This window comes from Ascaphus truei, chromosome 5, assembly GCF_040206685.1.
Source record: "Ascaphus truei isolate aAscTru1 chromosome 5, aAscTru1.hap1, whole genome shotgun sequence".
Classification (NCBI taxonomy): domain Eukaryota; kingdom Metazoa; phylum Chordata; class Amphibia; order Anura; family Ascaphidae; genus Ascaphus; species Ascaphus truei.
Window position 1 is genome coordinate 129,080,236 of NC_134487.1, and position 23,098 is coordinate 129,103,333.

Here is a 23,098-nt window from a genome sequence, read left to right on the forward strand (position 1 = left end):
TCCCCAATACTGAGGTGGGTAAGGGTATAACACCCACCCACAGCAGTGAGGGCGTGCCCGGAGTGTGGTAAGTTGCGTTGCCTGGCCTGGAGAGTAAGGGTTAACGTTTATACTTGCTGAGTCCGGGGTGCCAGAGGTCGGAGGGTTAATGTCCAAGAGCCAGAGTTCAAGGGCAGGAGAAGGCAGCGTAGTCAAGTCCAAAGCAGAGTCCAAGTTCAAACCAAGGGAAATCCAAACAGAAGCAGGGACAGGAACCAGCGCTGAAACAGACAAGGGAGCTGGGCATAGACACTGCACACACAGGAGCTACAGGAAAGCTATGCAGAGCAAGGAATGAAAGGACAGAGTGGGGTTATAAGGGAAGAAGGGCCAATAGAAGCAAGGGGTGGAGCAGGGGTTTGTCTGTGAGTTTGCAGGGATAGGTGCAGGTGAGCAGGGGAGGAGACAGGGGAAGAATCCACCGCAATAGCCTGCAGTCGGTGGGGGCGGAGCCACGGTTGCGAGAGGGCTGGTAAAAGGATCGGGTGCACGCGCCCTCTGTAAGGCTGCCGTGTGCGTGCACCGACCGTGTGCCTGGGAGTGCGGCGTGCACTGCAGAGGAGCGGCTCGGCGTGGAGGAGGTAAGGGAGCGAGAGGGTGAAGGAGCGGAGCAACCAGGAGCGGTGGGAGCTGAGGTGACAGGGACACGCTGGGAGATGCGTGTCCCCTGATCCGTCACAGACGATTGGGTACGCGCGCCTTCTGCGAAGCTACTGCGCGCACGGCCCGATCGTGTGAGTGGATGTGCGGCGTGCGCCGCGGAGGGACGGCTATGTGAGGAGGGGGTAAGAGATTGAGGGGGCAGGAAATCAGGGCAGGAGAGCGGAGTGGGGATTGAGGTGGAGGGGACGTGCTGAGAGGCACTTGCCCCCCGATCCGTTACAATATATATATATAAATTAGTTTTAATTTATATTAGGGTTTTGGCACCGTTCACCCTCTACAAGAACACCACTGGATACAGGACCCAAAACAATATGTAGTACCTGCTAAATAGGTACAGTTGAAGAGTTGATTACAGCCGACTGTAAAAGCTGTAAAAATGTTACAACAAAGATTCAGTTATCAAATGAGTTTATTCGGAGTGCACACAGTGGAGACAGCTTCAAAACAAAAAGCTCTCTCCCAGATAACACGGTATGCCATATATTTATACCCTAAAACCTAAAGCTCCACCCCTTTATGGGGGGGGGGGGTTGCATGTCACTAAATATTACCTCATTTTGTAATACATAACAATACTAAAGCTGATGTCATTTTGTAATACATAATAAATGTATGTAAGCTAAAAATCATTATGGGGTTAAATGTGATGTCAGTTCTGCCACTTGGCACATTGTATGAGAAACTGAGCTTATCTTAGACTACTAACGAGGCTTTCTCATAACTTCTGGCCTGTTTACACTTTCATTTGGAGCTGATTGGATGAGGAAAGATCAATAAAGTCAGCTAGGAGCAAAAACATTCAATTCTCTCTGTCACACAGATTTCTTCACATAGAAAGATGACATTAAAACTCACAAAGACAAGACAAGATGGCGGACTAAAATAGTCAAACAAAATGGCTGCTTTGACCCTAATGCTGTTACGTCAGACCCCCTAATGTCTCAATTTCGTCACGACAAACCCCAGAACATGACAGACCCTTCCTACCCCCAGAAGACCCCCTGCTTCAGATGCTACTTGCCTCCTTTCTCTTTACATGACCGGGATACGCCAGTGAATTCAATATTGGTAACTAAATAACCATATTGCCCAACCTTCCTTGGTATCAGGGATACTCTGATTTTTAGCTGAATAATTTTCTTCATGTCTCCCTGAGCAGTCACACGTTGGGCAGCAAGTCAGTCACTAATGAAAACATTATGATGGGTGATGCACTTGTCACTGATTGGATCGAGGGGGTGTTATACTCATGCTGGGAGATACAGCAAACAATAACTATGGAGCATCTTTATCTCAGAAAGCAGGGTTCAATTAGCCCACAGCAAACACAGGCAAATTCCCGGTGGGCACCCGGCATTGGATTGGTGGTCCCACCGGTGCAGGGACATTACTGCCGAGGATCGGAGCTTCGCTCTGCTCCCCCAGTCAGCTGTTTAATGACAGTGAAAAGGAGCCGTGCTAGCGCAAATCACTCCACACAATATAAACAAGTAAATCAATAAGTGCAACCGTGAAATACTGTGAAAATGAACAATAATCTAAATACAACACTTCTTAGAAATGCTGCTCCACAGGAAGGGACTCTCTGAATATCCCACAAAACATTCCAAAAACACACAGAAGGGAGCGCACATTCTCTCAGGGTATACAGTATGTAGACATGTAAAGGAAAAGGGGGTCCCCCCTTGTGATGCTTGCCAGGAGGAGACTTTGCCTTGGTTTAAATCATCATCATCTTCATAGCCATAGACAGTTTATAAGACACAGGATTCCAAATGTCCAATTGTAATAAAACAAAACCCATACACACACCACTAGCCTATAGTAGGTATATCTTATGTGGTGATCTGGGTGATAAGTCCTGTCGGCGTGCTCCTACTCAGGAGTATCTGCAAACAAAGTAGAAAGAACGGCGGTGCATCTGCTGCTAATGAAGAAAAATTGTAGACCAAAAGCTGCAAAGAACTAGGTGCAAAAATTTATTAAAGGCACATTAAAAACAGCAAAGGATTACTCTGACGCGTTTCACGTGGCAACCCACGCTTTATCAGTATGTAGAAAAACATGCAATAGTGCAATAGTCAGGGGACCCTGGGCCATGTCCATTTCGGAAGGAGAGACCAAAAGTGCTGCTCATCCCGGAGCATTGGGCTATGTTTTAAAGGGCATCTTTTTGTGAGTGTTCTGATTGTTGAGAGTAAAAACATTTTGCACTATATATGTCCTCTTTTCTCTGAGGAACCCATCCCTGAGGTGACAACTTAAGAACTCAAGCACCCAACAACTTACTGGTGCAATATTCCTATATTTTACAAAGGCTTTTGATACTGTTGCTCATGTTATCTTGTTAAACAAGCTCCAGTGCTCTGGAATAGGGGAACATGCTGTAATCTGGTTTCACTACTACCTACCGGGTAGTTCCCAATATGTATCTATCTCGGGCTCTAACTCCAACCCCTTGGATGTAACCTGTGGTGTCATGCAAGCTATGTTGTGGGGACCCTACTCTTTTCAGTCTTCAAAAATGATCAGACTACAGCTTGTAAGGGAGCTTCAATGCATATGTATGCGGATGACACAATCTTACATGCACACAGCCCTAGCCTCTCAGAAAATTTGATTTTTCAAGACTTGAAAACTGGATTTCCCAAAACTAACTATTTTTAAACACTGACAAGACTGCAATAATTGTATTTGGGATTAAGGCTACATTTATAAAGCTACCAATGACAGAGCTTCAGCTCTGAACCAACCCTAATACCATCCTAGTTGGTACCATCCTACCATCCATACGTCGCTAGTTTTTTAATATCTGGGCACATGGTTTGACTCACACTTAACATTTGGGTTGCATAGTAATATTCTTGACATCCAAAACCTATACCAAAGTAGGTGTACTTTGTAGGAACAAATCCTACGCCAGCTGGTCAGAAAGTGCATCGCACAGCAGGTGCTAATGCCAATTATAGGCTATGGGGACATAGTATATAGCAGTGGTTCGCCAACTTTTCAGTCTGCACCCCCCCCCTGCCTGCTCTCCCTTCCCCCTGCTCACACTCCCCCATACCTTGTCTCCAGCTTCAAATGATGCCGCGGGGTCTCGTTGCCATGGCGACACGTCGCCCAAAGCCGTCAGGAGTCAAGGTAAGGGAACTTACAGAGGCCTCACGCGGTGCCCCGGCATTTAATTTAAATGCTTTGGGGAAGAGTGCGGGGCCTCTGTAAGTGCCGCGTCCCCTCAGAAAATCTTGCGTCCCCCAGTTTGCGCGCCCCTCGTATATAGTACAGCATCTCAAACTCACCTTAGCAAACTAGACATCCTCTACAACTCAATATGCCACTTTGTCCTACAATGTAACTACAACACACATCACTGCGAAATGCTCAACGAACTAGATTGTCTATTTGCACTTGTCTAAGAGCGAGGTTCATTTTTCATATTTTGCCTTCAACTACTTTCTCGACAAGCTACCCATCTATCTGAACAAGCTCCTCACCACTAACACATGCAGCACTTATCACCTGAGATTTGACTCCAAAATACTGTTCACAGTCCCAAGGTTCAACAAAGTATCCGGCCTCTCCTCCTTCTCTTACTGTGCACCCCACAACTGGAACAATTTACCTGAGACTCTCAAAGTAGCTACCGGTCTAAGTTCTTTCAAGATGTCAGCTGTCTCACATTTTAATCTGGTCTGTAACTGTTATATACACCCCATAACATATGTTATCTTTAACTGTGCATGAAACTACTTTAAATATTAACGTATGTCACTTAATGTTACCATGTATTGTTATCATAACTGTGCCCAGGACATACTTGAGAACGAGAGGTAACTGTCAATGTATTACTCCCTGGTAAAACATTTTATAAATAAATAAACGTTTGCCTATTTCCAGTGGTTGACAAATCACCAAAAAATCTACTCGCCACACAAAAAAATCTACTCGCCACCTAGTACCAAACGTGTGCTGCTTGGGCCAATATTTACTCGCCCGGGGGTTAAATCCACTCGCCCGGGGCGAGCAAATGTATAGGTTTGTCGAACACTGCCTATTTCCATACAGTACAGTATATCAGAAAGCTTGATTAACATTGTAAGAAATCCAATTAAACTATGCTGAGTACTGTTACACTGTAGCAATCTATAGACAGAATGGGACATTTAGCAATCCTCCACACTTATGAATGCATTGGCGCCTTTGTTAAGATTCATGTCCTTTTCTATTCAGGCATATTGCACTATTGTGTTTTTCTTTTTTTCTACATATACCGAGAGAATTTGCACTCCCTTCTGTGTGTTTTATGACAGTGTGCTGATAAATACTGCCCCACTCCTCTCTTGTGCTAAACACTGGCTATGAGTTTAAGAAGAAGAGCAGGCAGTATTCATCAGTGCAAATGTCACGTCACAGATGCGCGCGCACACATTGCATGGGAATAATCGGAGCCTTAGGTGTACCTGTCAATTCCCTTCCCTAGCTAGAAAACAACAAAGTGAGCCTAACACTGAACACATGTAATTACAGACTGACATGACTTACTGATGAGATACCCCTCACTCTGGGTCCACTAAGATCTCATCTGGAATCTTCCATCCCCAGCTTATATAGCTCATAGTGACATCACCAGTCACTATGACTACTAGGGGAAGGGTTAATTTTCTACAAAGTATCAGTGCACCTTCTAGAAGGTGGGTGTGGCTATGTGTCTGCCCAGCAACTCCAACTAATGTGATGGAAGGCTGTTACACTAAAAAACCATTAACCTAAGTAAATAACATAGCATACCCCAAGGGTGCTATATATACACACATGTGTATATGTATGTATGTATGTATGTATGTATGTATGTATGTATGTATGTATGTATGTATGTATGTATATATATATATATATATATATATATCACAGCTCAACCCCGTTTTAGTGCAATCCGCTACAACACGGATCCGCTTATAATGCGGTCTGAGCGTGGCTCACGATTTAGAACATCTCCTATGTTTTTTTTACATATCTATTCAATTGCTAACGGACACACACGGAGACAGACACACCGACACACAGACACACACACTGTGTGCAATGTTCCCCACACCTCCCTCTGCCTTCTGTTAACGGAAAAACAAAGTAACATAAATACCACAAAAAGTACATATCTTTCCCGTTTTTGGTGTCATAACTGGTATTGTCGGTACTGTAAAAAATATGTGGCATGACAGGAGTGCATAGATGTAATTAACCTACTTCAATTTCTAGAACAGAGATGGCAGTACCACTTGTTTACTGACACTGATGAACTCAAATCCTTGCTGTTAAAAACAGAGTTTTAAAGAAAAGCCAGTAACACATTGAAGAGTTATGTATTTCTTGTTTCTCCAGCATGGAAGAGTAACAAACTATCTTTGCAGCTACAAATCTAGCACTGCTGAAGATTTTGTGCAGGGTTGTGTTCTTTTCATTTGGACACAAACACCTCTGGATTTTGTTAAACCTAATCCAAGGTTTACCCTCTCCGCAACAATAGCTGCGCCTTCCTGTACGGTACCTTGAAAAGGAATACTAAGATTTTCCAGTGAATCACAGATGCTAAATATTTACTTGTATTAAACACACACACACACACAAACACACAGAGGTGAACGATTGCTGTACACGCCGGACGGTCTGAGAACCGCCGCCAGACCACCACTGCTTCTGGTGCGCTACGATGGCTGACCCGTGGTGTCGGATCCCCAGCACCCTGCGAAGCTGCTCCGGGTAAGTCCTGTGTGGGGGTGCCGCGGGGTCTGTGACAGCTGGGTGAGTTATCCCAGCTCTCCCCTCCGGCAGACGCGGAACCCCTGATCCGCGATCCCCGTTATAACGCGGTCACATTCTGCACATATTCCTGTTACCACACCAAGGTCCACAATGTTTTCTGCTCGAGACACTTTACCATCTCTTTGTCCGTAATCAAGTTACACAGCTCCAGCCAGGTTGCCCAGTGCAAGGGCAAGACATGCGTCGCCTCCACAAACACGTCCAGAGCTTCTTTAACCAGATCCAACTTCCGCAAGACCACTCCATACCTGAATGAGAACAAAATATCTGCCAAGTCCACAAAAGGAGGCCCAGTTAGGTGAAAGTTTGGAGCAGTAACTTTGCTACTTACAGATAAAGACCAAATCCATCCAACTCCCTGGCTTTGTGCTTCTTGCTCAGCTCCACTCGTAGCTCTCTCAGAGCCTCATTCTTAACCTGTCCTTTCTCAAGAGGACCTGAAAAGCAAACGTAATAAAACTGTCATCTCTTAAAAGGGAGTACATAATTATGCACAACTAAAGTTGTACAAAAGGATTAGTCTCTCTCAGTGTAAGCACTACACAGAACAAACATAGTTTGTATCTTAGAAAGAGCTATGTGACAAATAAATAGGGATACAATCTGCAGACAACCTCCAAATGGCTTGAGACTGAATGACCATTCCAAAGGGTACAAGATCATGTTGCTGCACCAAATAACTTGCATTCCCAAACTTTTGTCACGTCCATAACATTTCCTTAATTTATGTATTGTTATGATAAATGAAGCAGGCACAACGGATTTATGCAAAAAAAAACCCTATTTAATGGGCCAAGTAACGACGTAACGTTTCGGCAGGCACAGCTGCCGGTGCCAGCCAAACTTGAGAAAGGCAGCTGTGCCTGCCGAAACGTTACGTCGATACTAGGCCCATTAAATAGGTTTTTTGCATAAATCCGTAGTGCCCTGCTTCTTATCTTAAATCTGGAACTTGGAGAGCAGACAGGGATTCCCTGAACCAGGAGCACCGGTAAATATAATTATAGGCGAAAGCTGGTAAATTCCGGGCATTATTGAAATCCCTGCTCTCTGATTGGATAATGCCCGGAATTTTAACCAATCAGTAATGACCCGGAATGTTTGGCACCCTGTCACATTTTTCAGCCAATGAGCTTTCAGTTCTCATTCACAAAGAGTGAAATTTGCTCTTAGACAGGGGAGGTGATTGGACAGAAGGCAGCAGCAAGGCACTGACTCTCCTCTGCATAGGAGAGTGAAGGGAAAAGTTTGTGTGTCTGTTCTGTGTGGTTTTTTTGGGTGTAGAGGGGCCAGCAGAGTGTTTTATTAGTGTGTGTGTGTGTGTGTGTGTGTGTGTGTGTGTGTGTGTGTGTGTGTGTGTGTGTGTGTGTGTGTGTGTGTCTTCTGTTGTTGTGTTTTGTGGGTGTAGAGGGGGCAGCAGAGTCTTGTTGGTGTGTGTCTGCTGTGTGTGTTTTGTTGGTGTAGATGGGGAGCTGCAGTGTGTGTGTGTGTGTGTGTGTGTGTGTGTGTGTGTGTTTTGTGGGTGGAGGAGGGGTGCAGAGTGTTTTGTTGGTATGTGTGTCTGCAGTGTGTGGGTTTACAGGGGGCTGAAGTGGGTGTAGAGGGGGTGCTGCTGGTGTGTTTTGTGGATGTAGAGGTGGCAGAGTATGTTTTGTTGATTTGTGTGTGTCTCTGCAGTGTGTGTTTTGTAGGTGCAGAGGGGGGGCTGCAGTGTGTGTTTTGTGGGTGGAGGAGGGGTGCAGTGTGTTTTGTGTGTGTCTGCAGTGTGTGGGTTTACATGGGGGCTGCAGTGGGTGTAGAGGGGGGCTGCTGGTGTGTGTTTTATGGATGTAGAGGGGGCGGCAGTCTGTTTTGTTGGTGTGTGTGTCTGCAGTGTGTTTTGTGTGTGTAGAGGGAGGCTGCTGTGTGTGTGTGTGTGTGTGTGGGTGTGGGTGTAGATGGTGGAGGTGGGCTGCAGAGTGTGTTTTGGTGTGTGTGTTGTGTGTTTGTGGGTGTAGAAGGGGGGGGCTGCTGTGTGTGTTTTGTGAGTGTAGAGGGTTGAGGAGGGCTGCAGTGTTTTGTGGGTGTAGAGGGAGGCTGCTGTGTGTGTGTGTGTGTGTGTGGGGGGGGGGGGTGTAGATGGTGGAGGTGGGCTGCAGAGTGTGTTTTGGTGTGTCTGTGTTTTGTGTGTTTGTGGGTGTAGAAGGGTGGGGGATGCTGTGTGTGTTCTGTGAGTGAGAGGGTTGAGGAGGGCTGCAGTGTTTTGTGGGTATAGAGGAGGGGGCCTGCACAGTGTGTAGGGGGGACTGCAGAGTGTGTTTGTCTATATAGTGGGGGGGGGGGTGGCTGCAGTATGTGTGTGTATAGAGGGTTCTGTGTGTATGTACAATTTCCTTTTAATAAACTTGCAGTAAAAGCATAAGGCCTCGTCCAGGGTGGGTAGAGGCGGGCTGGCGCTCCAGCGCTGCGCCCTGCTCGGCTGTGCTTTTCCTGGCCTCTACGTCACGGAGCTGGTTCGCTCTCATTGGGCGAACCGCTCACGTGACGCGCTTGCGAGCAGCAAATTCAAATTTGCCTGCTCGGCAAGCGGCTGAGCGCCGAGCAGGCGCGCTCACCCGCTCACGCAGGCCACGTGCATTGTTGCAATGTGTCTAGCGTGAGCGTGCGCCCGCTCAGCGCCACCCTGAACGAGCCCTAAGAATGTAGACAATCATGCTGATAAAAATCAATATGACTACAAAAATGTATCTTTTTTATGATTTTTTTTTTAAAAAAATAAGCCTATATTTAGCCTATAATAGTAATAATCCCCTCAGAACAGGGAATTACTGGCCAATAATGCCCTGGCTCGTTTAAAGTCCCTCGGCTTTGCGTCGGGCCTTCAACTCTTCCAGCCATGGCATTATTGGCCAGTAATGCCCTGTTCTTCTGGGATTATTACTTAAGTATCATTCAACTTTTCTTGTGTGCAGCAATAATTAATGTTTAACTTGTTATGATAAATGAACATTATAATGCCTTCATTATTATCTTAATAACTACAGATGCCTGCAGAATACATGCACAAGGCAAACAAGACTAACAAAAGCCCAACATTACTCTGACAATCTTTAACAAAATATTTCAAATACAGCAAACTTCTGGAAGGTTTTCAACAATACAGTATATTCCAGCCTTCTAGCCATCAACAACCATCTAATATCAAAAAGCATGATACTACACTAACAAATCACACTGATATTGCAAACGCATTCAATTTATACTTTATGGAGTGTGATACTTCCCTACTACCTAAAGCGCAACCCTAACTACAACGGGTGGCAATCTTACATGCACGCTACTATAGAACATTACCCAATGGTATCTCATAAGGTGAAAAATAAATTCCTTCCTGACTCCAAATATTGGCAATCCGATTTCTCCCTGGATCAATATACTTCCCATGTTTACTTATTTGGTATATCTCTGTATACTTTTCCTTTCTAAAACGATATCCAACCTTTTTTTTTTTTAAAGATATTTATTGTACAGTATCTGCCATCAGTCTCCATGAGTAATTTATTCCACATTGTAACTGCCCTTACTGTAAGTAACCCTTTCCTTTGTTGCTGTGAAATCTCCTTTCGTCCAACCTTAAGGGATGGCCGTGACCCTTTGCCAAGTGATTGTTTTGTTATATATTTTTTGGTATATAGTACCTGAGTGCTTGTTTTAGGATCTTGCTCAATGGCACCACCAATAGAGTGATTATATGTTGTGTTTGACTGGTTTAGACGTACCAGAGTATGGTGTTTTCTAGGATCTTTATTTGTACGGTAATTATTATTAATGGTTATAATTATGTCTCATTATGCCTGTGGACGGACGTTCACAGAGGTACACAATTAGGAGGCTTTATAATGTGAAATTATAATAGGCTTTATTGTGCCTGTTCCTTTTTATCAGGAAAATTATCCAAACACAGGGGGGGGAACAAAGCTTCCATTCACTTGGGAGTAATTCTAGTGAAAACACTATGCAACCAATTCACATCTCCCTAGTCAAGCATTTCTCCCCAGCCCCAAACATAGCATGAAAATAAGCAGATATAAGCAGTCTCTTAATAATGAAAGTCTTATCTGTTTATCAGCTGTAGAGTAAGCTTCTCTGCTCTCCTGGAACCGCACGGAGCGTGCACAGAAAATCAGCATCCAGGTTTAGAAGTCTTATTTGGGCCTTGTGTCTTGAAAGCAGCTCTGCTAACTTTTGGCAGAGCTCAAAACAAGTGTGTCTCCAAGTTCAGCTCAGGTGTCAGCTAAAGAGTTCTCACTTCCTGTTTCAAAAGACAGGCTTTCTAAGGGCTCGTTCAGGGAGGCAGCTGAGGGCTCGGAGGGGGGGCGTGCGGGAGGCAGTGCTGGGAGTTTGCTGGCGACATGTGATTATCCCCCAGCTGCCTTTTCAGCGTTGGGGAGGGGGCGGGGCTACAGGCTGCAGGGTTAAAGTATCCAAGCTGCAGCCATGAAATCATTCTGAAGAATGATTTCATTGGCTGCCTTGGTCCCTGTGACGCGGCTTCAGCTCCAAGAAACGAAATTTTCGTTTACTGAGCTGTCGTCAGCGGCAACGCCTGGCTTCGGAGGCAGGGCAGTAGCTACCTTGAAAACAAGTATTCAAATTGAATACTTTGTTTCTCACTGCAGCAAGCACGTCAGCACGCCCTCCCTCCGAAGCCAGCACCCTGAACGAGGCCTAAGCCATCTAATTCAGGCAGGTGGTGTTTAGTAATTAACTACAAGAGGTTAACCACCACACTGCTGGATTAAAGACACATTACTGAACAGGGATAAGTCCCCTGTTACAATGCCCCTATAGTGGGCCCCTACAATTGGTTTCCCCCTTCCTGCCCCAGGATCACTCTGTTAGAGTCTTGTGAGGTTTTTAAAGATTGTGTACAAGTCAACTGAATCTATGAAGATCTATCATGCTGATCCACTGCGTGCTATCGCAGCTTGCAACAAACCTGCTCCAGTGAAATCCCATTGGCGACTGGTGGGATCTGAAATATCGGAACAATATTATTGCTGGAGCCTTGAGGTGTTGCAATTGTTCAAATGACTTTTTTTTTTTTTTTTTTTTACAGAATCAAAGCAGTTATGATAAACTATAATATTGCTGGTTCTTTTCCTGTTCACAAAATATCCTTTTTAATTATCTGCATTGGTCCCCACCGACATTCAAGCAAGTAACCTGCATTTCAACTAAAGTATGTAATCAAAGTGTGATAAAGGTATTGGGTACTCAGCTCTACTCATTTTATTTACATTGATATATCCTAATGCTCTATCTAGAGCATTGACCACTTGTTTAAAATAATGATGCGCTCAAGCATAGCAGCACATTTCCTCAGATACACTTCCCATGTTTGAGTATTGTGCTGCATATTTGCCATACTGTATATACATTTTTCCCCCATCTACTACCTAACCCTGTTTTTTATCCCGCGTAATTCACTCGCCTCCCTCAACCAATCAGAGGCCCCCTACCATACGTTTGGTTGAGGCTCTGCTACGTGAATGTTGAGGGTCTGGCCGCAGACTGGAGTGCATGGGCAGGTAGTTAAGCTGCTCCCGATTGGTTGGCGTCACAGAGCGCGCCGGGCGACCCGAGCGTTGCTAGGGAAGATGGCGACTGCAGGCGGCCAGTTCTCAGATCTGCGGGATATCAAGAAGCAACTGCTGAGTGTGACATGGCTGTGCCGGGAGCGGGGGCTCCTGCACAGTGTCAAGTGGTGAGAAAAACGCGGGCCTAATAATAATAATAATAGGGAGGGACAGGCAGCAATGGGTTAATCCTATATACATGAAGTAAAGGGACATGCAATGTAATACCGGGTATCATTCTTATACGTGAAAGGACATGAGGTGCAATACAGGGTATCATTCGTATACGTAAAGGGACATTCAGTGTAATACAGGGTATCATTCTTTACGTGAAGGGACATGCAGTGTAATACAGGGTATCACTCTTATACGTAAAGGGACATGCAGTGTTATAAAGGGTATCATTCGTATACGTGAAGGGACATGAGGTGTAATAAAGGGTATCATTCGAATTCAAATACTTCCTGTCTCCCCTACAATCTACCCTAAACGCTGCTGCCAGAATCACTCTACTATTTCCTAGATCTGTCTCAGCGTCTCCCCTGCTGAAATCACTCTCCTGGCTTCCTATCAAATCTCGCATCTTGCACTCAATTTTCCTCACTTGTAAAGCTTTACACTCTTCTGCCCCTCCTTACATCTCAGCCCTAATTTCTCACTATGCACCATCCAGACTCTTGCGTTCTGCTCAAGGATGTCTTCTCTCTACCCCCTTTGTATCTAAAGCCCTCTCCCGCCTTAAACCCTTCTCACTGACTGCCCCACACCTCTGGAATGCCCTTCCCCTCAATACCCGACTAGCACCCTCTCTATCCACCTTTAAGACCCACCTTAAGACACACTTGCTTTGCTTAAAGAAGCATATGAGTAGCACCGTAGCTAATACTATACACGATACATAAAGCTTGGCCCCCTGCAGACGCACTTACCTCAATGCCCTCCTACTGTCTCTGTACGTTCTCCCCACCAATTAGATTGTAAGCTTCCCGGAGCAGGGACTCCCCTTCCGAAATGTTACTTTTATGTCTGAAGCACTTATTCCCATGATCTGTTATTTATATTATTTGTTATTTTATGATTGTCACATGTAGTACTAATGTGAAGCGCTATGTACTCTAATGGCGCTATATAAAGAAAGACATACATGAAGTAAAGGGACATGCAGTGTAATACAAGGTATCATTCTTGTACATGAAGTAACTGGACATTCAGTGTAATACAGGGTTTCCTTTTTATACGTGTCAGGGACATGAGGTGTAATACATTCTTATACATGAAGTAACGGGACATGCAGTGTATCACATTTTAAGCATGGAGAAGGATTGACAACAGATGAGAACCACTTAACCTGACAAGTCCGTTGACTATTTACAATGTTAATTCTGAGACATTGCTCCTGTCTATCACTGTTTTATGGTCCTAAAAGGCCCGAACAACATCTTATGTACCATTTAAGTTGCCAAAAAGGTACCATAACTTTAAAAGAAATTATTCTTGGATATTGCAATGTTCTGTTAAGTTTTTATCTGACTCAAATATGGACTGTATGATTTATCTTTGTTTCAAATCTCATATTCAGGGCATCAGAGCTGGCGTTCTCTCTGGAATCCATCCCTATGAATGAGTTGCCTCCAACCCCAGAGCTCACTGAGGTACGTCCAGAGCAGGTGCAATTCTGTAGTAGAAGGGATCCTTGGGGGAACCAAGTTATTGTTGCTTTGATATAAATTGGTACATAATGATATAAGAGTACATGTGAACAAAAGCTACTGCATGTATCGTATGATCATTAATTTGGAACATTTTGCTTATTAAAACCTTCTCACCCCTGGATTTTTGTGGCAGGAGGACATTCATGATCTGGATGCCTATACACTGGCTAAGTCATATTTTGACTTAAAGGAATATGACAGAGCTGCATACTTCCTGCGAGGATGTAAGAGCAAGAAGGCTTACTTCCTGTACATGTACTCCAGGTATTTGGTAAGAGCATGATGTACATGTTTTTGCTACTAGCATTTCACAGAGGGAAATAATTTCTCATTTTCATTGTGTGTTTATGGGAGAGAGAGCCATCTTAAAGATATACAGCCAGTGGCGGACAAAGACCCTATGGAAGTCAAGCCATATGACCAGATATTTAAAACATGTGACGAGCTAGTGTTAGAGTTGGTTCTGATTTTTAGCTGTCGTTGGTAGCTTAAGAAATATAGCCTTAGTCCCAAATACCATCATTAGAGTTTTGTCTGTTTTAAAACGTTTTTCGGGGAGAAATCCAATATTCAAGTCTTGAAAAATAATATTGAAGTACATATCCAAGGTCAGAGAAGTTGGGCTGTGTGCATGTAAGATTGTCATCCGTTATAGTTAGGGTTGCGCTTTGATAGTAGGGATGTATCACACCCCATCAAGTATTAATTTAATGCGTTTTCAAGATCATTGTGATTTGTTAGTGTAGTATCATCCTTTTTGATATAACATGGTTGTTGATGGCTGGAATATATTGTTGTCCTTCCAGAAGTTTGCTGTGTTTTGAAGTATTTTGGTGAAGATTGTCAGAATAACATTGGGCTTTTTGTTAATCTTGTTTGCCTTGTGCATGTATTCCGCAGGCATCTGTAGTTATTAAGATCTTTTGGATTTTTGTCCTATTGGTTAAGGGGGGTAGGTTCTCTCCTCACAGGTTTTGCTGATGTCTCTTAGTACAGGGAGCCTCGGGCTTCCTTATTCCTGGGCTAAGAAGATTTGCCCAAAGTCCCCCCAAATGCCACGATACACTTGTTTGGCAAGTGGGATGCAAGCAGGTGTGGGCTTACCAGTGGGTACTAGCCATTGTACTTAAAGTACTGTATGCTCACTGCATTGTGATATTCAGCGGCAACTATGCCTTCCTACTTACCTGAAGGCGATCTCACTGTAGACTCAGGATTTTGTTGTGCTCATTTAATGCTACTTAAGCCAGAGTGAGGGGACATGGGTATGGAAACGGACCGCAGAGTTATCAGTAACAATAATTCTCCTGTTTTTGAGTTCGAGACCATGTTTCACTGTTGTATTTTTTTATTTTTTTACCTTTCAGTCTGGAGAAAAGAAGAAAGATGACGAGACTGTGGATAGTCTGGGTAAGCCCTAAAATGACAATGCGTTAACCGCTTTGCAGCCCCACTTGGGCAATAGTGAAGGCATTATAATGTCCATTTATCATAACAATACATAATTTAAGGAAATGTTATGGACGTGACAAAAGTTTGGGAATGCAAGTTATTTGGTGCAGCCCATGAGCTTATATCTGTTGGACTGGTCATTGTCTCAAGCCATTAGTAGGATGTCTGCAGATTTTATCCCTATACATTTGCCACATAGCTCTTTCTTAAAAATTAAGTTTATTTATTTATTTATTTTTTCTGTGTAGTGCTTACACTGAGAGAGACTAATCCTTTTGTACAACTTTAGTTGTGCATAATTATGTACTCCCTTTTAAGAGATGACAGTTTTATTCCGTTTGCTTTTCAGGTCCTCTTGAGAAAGGACAGGTTAAGAATGAGGCTCTGAGAGAGCTACGAGTGGAGCTGAGCAAGAAGCACAAAGCCAGGGAGTTGGATGGATTTGGTCTTTATCTGTAAGTAGCAAAGTTATTGCTCCAAACTTTCACCTAACTGGGCCTCCTTTTGTGGACTTAGCAGATATTTTGGTCTCATTCAGGTATGGGGTGGTCTTGCGGAAGTTGGATCTGGTTAAAGAAGCTCTGGACGTATTTGTGGAGGCGACGCATGTCTTGCCGTTGCACTGGGCAACCTGGCTGGAGCTGTGTAACTTGATTACGGACAAAGAGATGGTAAAGTGTCTCGAGCAGAAAACATTGTGGTCCTTTGTGTGATAACAGGAATATGTGCAGAATGGGACAATTTCACACTAGACGTGTGTCCTTTGCAAAAGTATACTTGTCATTGGATGTATTAGTACATGATCATTATTATTGCATGATATTATACATTTTAGGTATTTAAAATCACTATAAAATTATATAAAACCAGTGTAAATGTATCTTCTAGCGAATGATTTTCACACACAAGCAGTGCAAGGAGATATTTTCTGTGAGGAATATTACATTACAGCTGCTGTTGTACAGGGGCAGTTAACTCAGGTCTCATCTGTGAGTGCTGATTACTGAGATCCTCTGATTTAATAAGTAGAGTATTAGTATCGTTTATAAAGAGCCAGCATTCTGCAGCGCGGCACAGTTGGGACGGATTATTACCTGGCTCTGACCATGCACAGCGCTGTATGTGGAAACTTTAGGTGCGATCTATAGCTCCCTAACTGTTGGATTGTTTTTCACCAGCTGAAGTTCCTGTCCTTGCCAGACTCTTGGATAAAGGAATTTTTCCTGGCCCATATATATACTGAGCTGCAGTTGATTGAAGAGGCTTTGCAGAAATACCAGAGCCTCATTGATGCTGGATTCTCCAAGAGCACTTACATTATTTCTCAGATTGCAGTTGCATACCACAACATTCGAGGTAGGGGCTGTTATAGACCTAGGTAACTCACACAAGGAAGGTTGACCACTCTCGCAACCGACTAAAGTCCTTATATTTCTGACAGATATTGACAAAGCTCTGTCGATCTTCAATGAGTTGCGGAAACAGGATCCCTATAGGATTGAAAACATGGACACCTTTTCCAACCTTCTGTATGTCCGGGTAAGTTTTGACATTAATCCAAATGAGTTAAAAAATAATCAAACATGGCCGTGGGTCACAAAAAAAAACTACTATTCTGTCACATCCCAGATTTGGCTTAGCTGAGGTCTTTATTTCCATTGGAAATATGTAATTTCACAATGGCTTTTTCCCAACTTTCTTTTATTGTGTTACATGGTTATGGCGTAAACATAAAAGGACATGCAGTACAGAAAGCAAAGAAAGGAGGGGGTTAGATATATTCTGTATTTAAACAGATTTATACCCAACAGCTTTAATTCAATTCATTTCTATCTTGAAGTCTACCACTTCCCAGCTATATTGTCAATGGGTTTCTGTTCTTCGCATTTCATCAATTTTCTTCCAGCTAGGGAGTCCAGGTTTTCCTAAATTTTTGCGGTCTTTCATTAGGGAGGCTAGTGAGGGTTTTTTTATTTTTTGTTTTGTTTTCCATGCACATTATGTACCATATTTTTTTTAAATTGTAATTTGGGGCATGGTTGGATGGGGGGGAGAAGCGGTTTCCATGTGGCTGTTATGCCCTGGACAATTCTTGTATTGGTCTATTAAGTAGCACTAACCAAGGGGACAGTTGAGTATTGGTTCCCAGCGTTGATTAATAGGTTAACTTCTTGCCAGACCCTGGTCAACTGAGGGCAAGACCACAAGTATACTACATTGACCCCAACTGACCACAACCCTTAAAACAGAGGGGGGAGGTAGAGGGGTAGGTCTTGTGTAGTCTAATGGATACAGGTACCTCCTATACAGGACCTTGTACCCACTTTCTTTTATGAGCGTATTAATAGAACTTTTAGCTATTGCTACCCATATCTTCCAGTCTATTTGTAATGTTTCCTTATGTTCAGCTCCCATTGTCTCGTGAATCCAAACCTGTCCTCTGGTCTAAGTAGAGAAGAAAGTGGTGGAGCACTGCAGAAAAAATGAAAGGGCTGGAGGCTGCTTGAAAATTAAAAAATGCTTTAATTTATGGCATTGGTAGACCGGGCTACAAAAACAGAGGGTAACTCTGACGCGTTTCGCGCTGTAGAAGCGCTTTATCAAAGAGTGACCTGTGTGTGTGCAATGTCTCCTTTATATATGCCTGAGCTGTGCAGTCTGCTCGCGCCAAAACGGGCCCGCCCGATCACATGGTCGGGTGTAATTACGGGTGCCCGTTGAAGTATGGACAGCCCACCCAGCTCCTGCAAGAACAAACTAATTAAAAACAAACATCCTAAATCGCCACTTAACTGAGACTCCTTCTGCTAAAGAAGCTAATACTTGCCTGGACACCTATGCTATATTGCAACAATACCACAGAGACATTTGTAGCACCTACAGGGATTCATTTCCCATTCCTGCTGTCCTCTGGTCTGTTGGGTATCAAGTTTTGAGGGACCACCGAGATCAGACCGGGACTCATGGGGAGGAGACTGACCCATCCCTTCAAAATAGGTGCTTGTATAGCAAGAGACATGGGGTGTTTTGGGTGCGAATAAAGTGGCTAATTTGATTATAGCGGAAATATTAAAAGGGGGGAATTCCGTATTTGGCTTTGAGATCTTCGAAGGATCTGAGGGTACCTATTTGTAAAAAGTCATTCATTTATGGTAACCTATTTCATTGCTACCAAACAAAATCGGAGTGAATCATGCCTTGGGGGAAATTGGTGATTGCCGAGTATGGGAAACATGGAGGGTCTAGAGATGAGGCGGTATTTGAACTTCAAAAAATGCCATAATCTAAGAATGGGAAATTAATGGATATGCAGAAGCCTTGTGGGATCTGTCCTTAGGCAGGAGCCAGAGACGATACTCTGAGTCAGGGCAATCACTTCCCTCTCCATGTCCACCCATATTTTGATGCCTTTTGGACATGCCAAAGGGTGTTAGGCCACCTGAGCCGCCCTATAGTCAGATAGAAAGCATGGGAGGGCCAGTTAACCCTTATCCGTGGTCAAAGCAGTATTTCTCTCCGGACTGGTTTTTTTTTTTTATTTTATTTTTTTAATTCAATTTTTTTATTGTTTTTCACAAAATACACACATTTCATACATTTCGTCATACAAACATTGGAGGAGTACTAATTGTCATGTACAACACAGTAAATATTCAGGAATCAGTGTACCTGTTCAAGTTAAATATGTTACTAGTTGTGTTGAGTATTGCCTATTCACATACTCCCCCATTAGGTACATTAAAATGGAAGCGGCCGCTTCTTTGTGTGCATCTTTTATTGTCAGGGAAGAAAAAAGAAAAGATAGGGGGAGAGAGAGGGGTGAAAGGAGAGGGGGAGGAAAGTAGAGTTGGGGAGGGAGAGAAAGGGAGGGGAGGAGGGGGGGAAGGGGGGGACCAGCCCAATTGGCCCCTTAGTTTTTTCCGATAGCTTTCGTAGTAGTCTGTTACACACCTGGCCATATTTCCCATGTCTTATGGAACTTGTCCATTTTTTGGGTTAGTTTTGCTGTAAGGAGCTCCATTGACTTTATTTCGCGGAGTCTTCGTAGTATTGTCTGTTTGGATGGTGGATTAATTTTTTTCCAGGCAGCTGCCACACAACAGCGAGCTGCCGTGAGTACGTGTATTGTCATTTTGTTTTCTGCCGTCTCTAGCTCGTCAATTGGTTTAGCCAGCACCATGGTCAGCGGGTCCATCTCAACCTCCACCCCCAGGTATTCTCGGATTAATGATTTGATCATGACCCAGAACACCTGAATCTTTGGACAATTCCACCAGATGTGAGCCATATCTCCTCTTTGTCCGCATCCCCTCCAGCACAAATCTGGGGTCCCGGGGAAGATCTGGCTCAACCTACTCGGGGTTAAGTACCATTGAAATAGAATTTTATAAATGTTCTCTTTGGTGGTAGTGCATATTGATGTTTTGGAAGCTGCCTCCCAGATATCCTCCCAGTCTTCCCTATCGATCTCTATGTTCAAATCTTCCGCCCATTTGAGCATATAATTGTGTTGGGAACAACCTGCTGTTCTTGCCAGGCCCAGATACACTTCCGAAATCAACCCCTTACAGTAGTATCCTTTCCTGCATAGGCGCTCAAAATTTGTTAATGGTTGAAATGTTAATTCTTTGGAAAGAGTTTGCAGGTAATGCCTGATCTGCAGGAAGCCAAATATTGGCAAGTTCACTGTTTGGTGTTTTTTCTCTAATTCCTGAATCGATAGGATCTTTCCGTTTCCTATAAACTGCTCTGCTACCATTATCTTTAACTTTTTAAATTCACCGAGTCTCTGTGGGAACAAGCCTGGGGGGAACTCCGGGTTGTTAAATATGGGCGTTAGTTGTGAGGGTGAGGCCGTTAGGTTAAACCTATCTTTATTTTTAGTCCATATTCTCCATGTACATTTCATTGCTCCCAGCTTTAATGTTTCTGAGAAGGTCTCCCTACCCCTCTCGGTCCACAGGGTGGCCGGGAGTGAGAGAGGTCTCGCATAGGCAGACTCAATCCCAATCCAACAGCTTGTGGTTGGTTCGTTGTTCCACATTATAACTTGTTTGAGTTGGGCCGCCAAATAATATTTCATGATATCCGGGACTGCCAAGCCTCCACTTTCCTTTGGTGCTAGCAAGATAGTTCTAGCTACCCTTGGTCTTTTATTTTGCCAAATAAATTCGAAGATTTTGTTTTGCATATTTTTGAGTTCACCTAGTGGGATATCAATGGGGAGAGTCTGGAAGTAATACAGGAGTCTTGGTAGGATGTTCATTTTTACCGTGGCTATTCTTCCTAGCCAAGATATCTGATATCCATTCCAGCTTTGAAGGTCTTTTTTTAGTCTCTCAAATAGGGGTGGGTAATTGTATTGAAATAGTGTTTTGTACTCCCGTGTTATTTGTATTCCTAGGTATTTGATTTTTGTGGAGCTGCACCTATAATTGAAGTTTATTTGCAGTAATTTGGCCTCGGGGTGGGGTAGGGATATATTTAATGCTTCCGACTTATCCATATTAGTTTTGTATCCCGAGATTTTGCTGAATTTGTCTAATTGTGAGTGTAAATTCGGGAGTGAGGTCAAGGGGTTGGCCAGAGTCAGGATAATGTCATCAGCAAAGAGGGATATCTTATAGTTTGTCCCCCCAATTTCAATACCATTTATATTTTTATCCTCTCTAATTGTTGCTGCCAAGGGTTCGATAGAGAGGGCAAATAGAAGCGGAGACAAGGGGCATCCTTGTCGAGTACCATTCTTAATGTTTATAGGGTTTGCGTCTCCTCCTGGGAGCTTCACGACGGCCGTGAGACTTTTGTACAGGGCTCTGACCCCTGTCAGATAGTGGCCCTTAAATCCGAATTTGATTAATGTTTGATCTAAAAAGTCCCATCTGATCCTATCGAATGCTTTTTCCGCATCTAGACTCAATAGGATGGCCTTCGTGGATGAGAGATGTACATGGTCGATTATGTTAATGATTTTCCTGGTGTTATCTGAGGCCTTGAGTAGAAAAAAGGGTGAAATGTCCTCGGGCGCGTCACTCTGCTTGCGGCTCCACGGCGTGTATTATAAGCGACCGATCAATTTGAGCATAGGAAGGAGATGCCACCAGGCTCCACAACTTGTCCCTTTCTGGGCTGTGGTGTCCCGTCTCGGCTGGTTCCCGCTTGGCAGATGTGTGCTGTCTGTGGCTTGGGTTGCAGGTGGACGCAGTGCGGATGTCCAGAGCCCGTGCACAGGCTATGTCCTCCTCCGGCCGCCTATCTTCCCCGTGCAGACAATTCCAGGCTTCCCTGCTCAGCTGTGCATGCGCATGCGCAGACGGTGAGACGCTGGGCCAGGGAAATCAGAACTCCTCGCTATGGTGGCTTGTAGAGACCAAAAAACGTCAGACGCGTTTCGCCAATGCTTCCTCAGTGACATCAGCAAGTTCGGGGTAGCAGTAGTCTTTTATACCCTGTGGAGTCTCCGATCTTAACCTTTACAGTGCTGGTTTTGCTCTGACTGTGAGTCAGAGCAAAACCAGCACTGTAAAGGTTAAGATCGGAGACTCCACAGGGTATAAAAGACTACTGCTACCCCGAACTTGCTGATGTCACTGAGGAAGCATTGGCGAAACGCGTCTGACGTTTTTTGGTCTCTACAAGCCACCATAGCGAGGAGTTCTGATTTCCCTGGCCCAGCGTCTCACCGTCTGCGCATGCGCATGCACAGCGGAGCAGGGAAGCCTGGAATTGTCTGCACGGGGAAGATAGGCGGCCGGAGGAGGAGGACATAGCCTGTGCACGGGCTCTGGACATCCGCACTGAGGCCACCTGCAACCCAAGCCACAGACAGCACACATCTGCCAAGCGGGAACCAGCCGAGACGGGACACCACAGCCCAGAAAGGGACAAGTTGTGGAGCCTGGCGGCATCTCCTTCCTATGCTCAAATTGATCGGTCGCTTATAATACACGCCGTGGAGCCGCAAGCAGAGTGACGCGCCCGAGGACATTTCACCCTTTTTTCTACTCAAATCCACACAGAGGTTGGTGAATAACCTCTGAAAGACTCAGGCAGCGAAATCACTTTGTGGAAAGAACTGGAACCACATATTGAACAGTAGGCAAAATTCTTTTATTGGCGCAAACTTTCCCCCTTTTTTCCCTATTATCTGAGGCCTGCCTGCCGGAAATAAACCCGACTTGATCTATGTGTATTAGGCTTGGTAGTATGGGGGTTAATCTATTGGCTAAAATTTTACTGAAAAGTTTTAGATCCGAATTAAGGAGGGCTATGGGGCGATAACTACCGCACTGTAGTGGGTCTCTCCCTTCCTTTGGTATAACTGCTAGATTGGCCTTAGACATAGATGCTGGGATGGTTGTTCCCTCCAGAAACTCGTTGAACATATCAAGGAGATATGGAGCTAAAATTAGCTTGAATGTCTTATAATATTGATTGGAGAACACATCTGGGCCTGGCGTTTTGCTAGGTTTTAGTTGGGAGATGGCATTTAAGAGTTCCTCTTGGGAGATTTCTTTGTTTAGTTCTGCAAGATCCCCTTCTGAGAGGCTTGGAAGGTTACATGAATCTAAATATTTAGCTATAGCTTCCGCGTTAGAGGATCTATTTTTTGGGAACTTTAGATTATATAATTTAGAGTAGAAGTCTGAGAATTCGGCTGCTATCTGTTTCTCGCAATATGTTTTGACACCTGTCTTTGTTTGTAAAGCTGTTACTTGGGCTTTCGTTCTCAGACCTCTTAGCTTGGATGCTAATAACCGGTCGGCCTTATTCCCTTTATCGTAGTGT

At 44.1% G+C, this 23,098-nt stretch overlaps 1 protein-coding gene across 1 annotated transcript in view; it reads left to right on the forward strand.

The window, feature by feature from the left end:
• The first annotated feature begins 12,132 nt into the window (after positions 1-12,132).
• Positions 12,133-23,098, forward strand: part of CDC23 (cell division cycle 23) — a 31,607-nt gene continuing 20,641 nt past the window's right edge. Inside the window, exons 1-8 of the mRNA XM_075600743.1 lie at positions 12,133-12,274; positions 13,726-13,798; positions 13,992-14,129; positions 15,226-15,268; positions 15,660-15,765; positions 15,849-15,981; positions 16,489-16,666; positions 16,752-16,849. Of these exons, the coding sequence (XP_075456858.1) occupies positions 12,168-12,274; positions 13,726-13,798; positions 13,992-14,129; positions 15,226-15,268; positions 15,660-15,765; positions 15,849-15,981; positions 16,489-16,666; positions 16,752-16,849 (876 nt within the window). The 5' untranslated portion in view covers positions 12,133-12,167. The remainder of the gene's footprint in view (positions 12,275-13,725; positions 13,799-13,991; positions 14,130-15,225; positions 15,269-15,659; positions 15,766-15,848; positions 15,982-16,488; positions 16,667-16,751; positions 16,850-23,098) is intronic.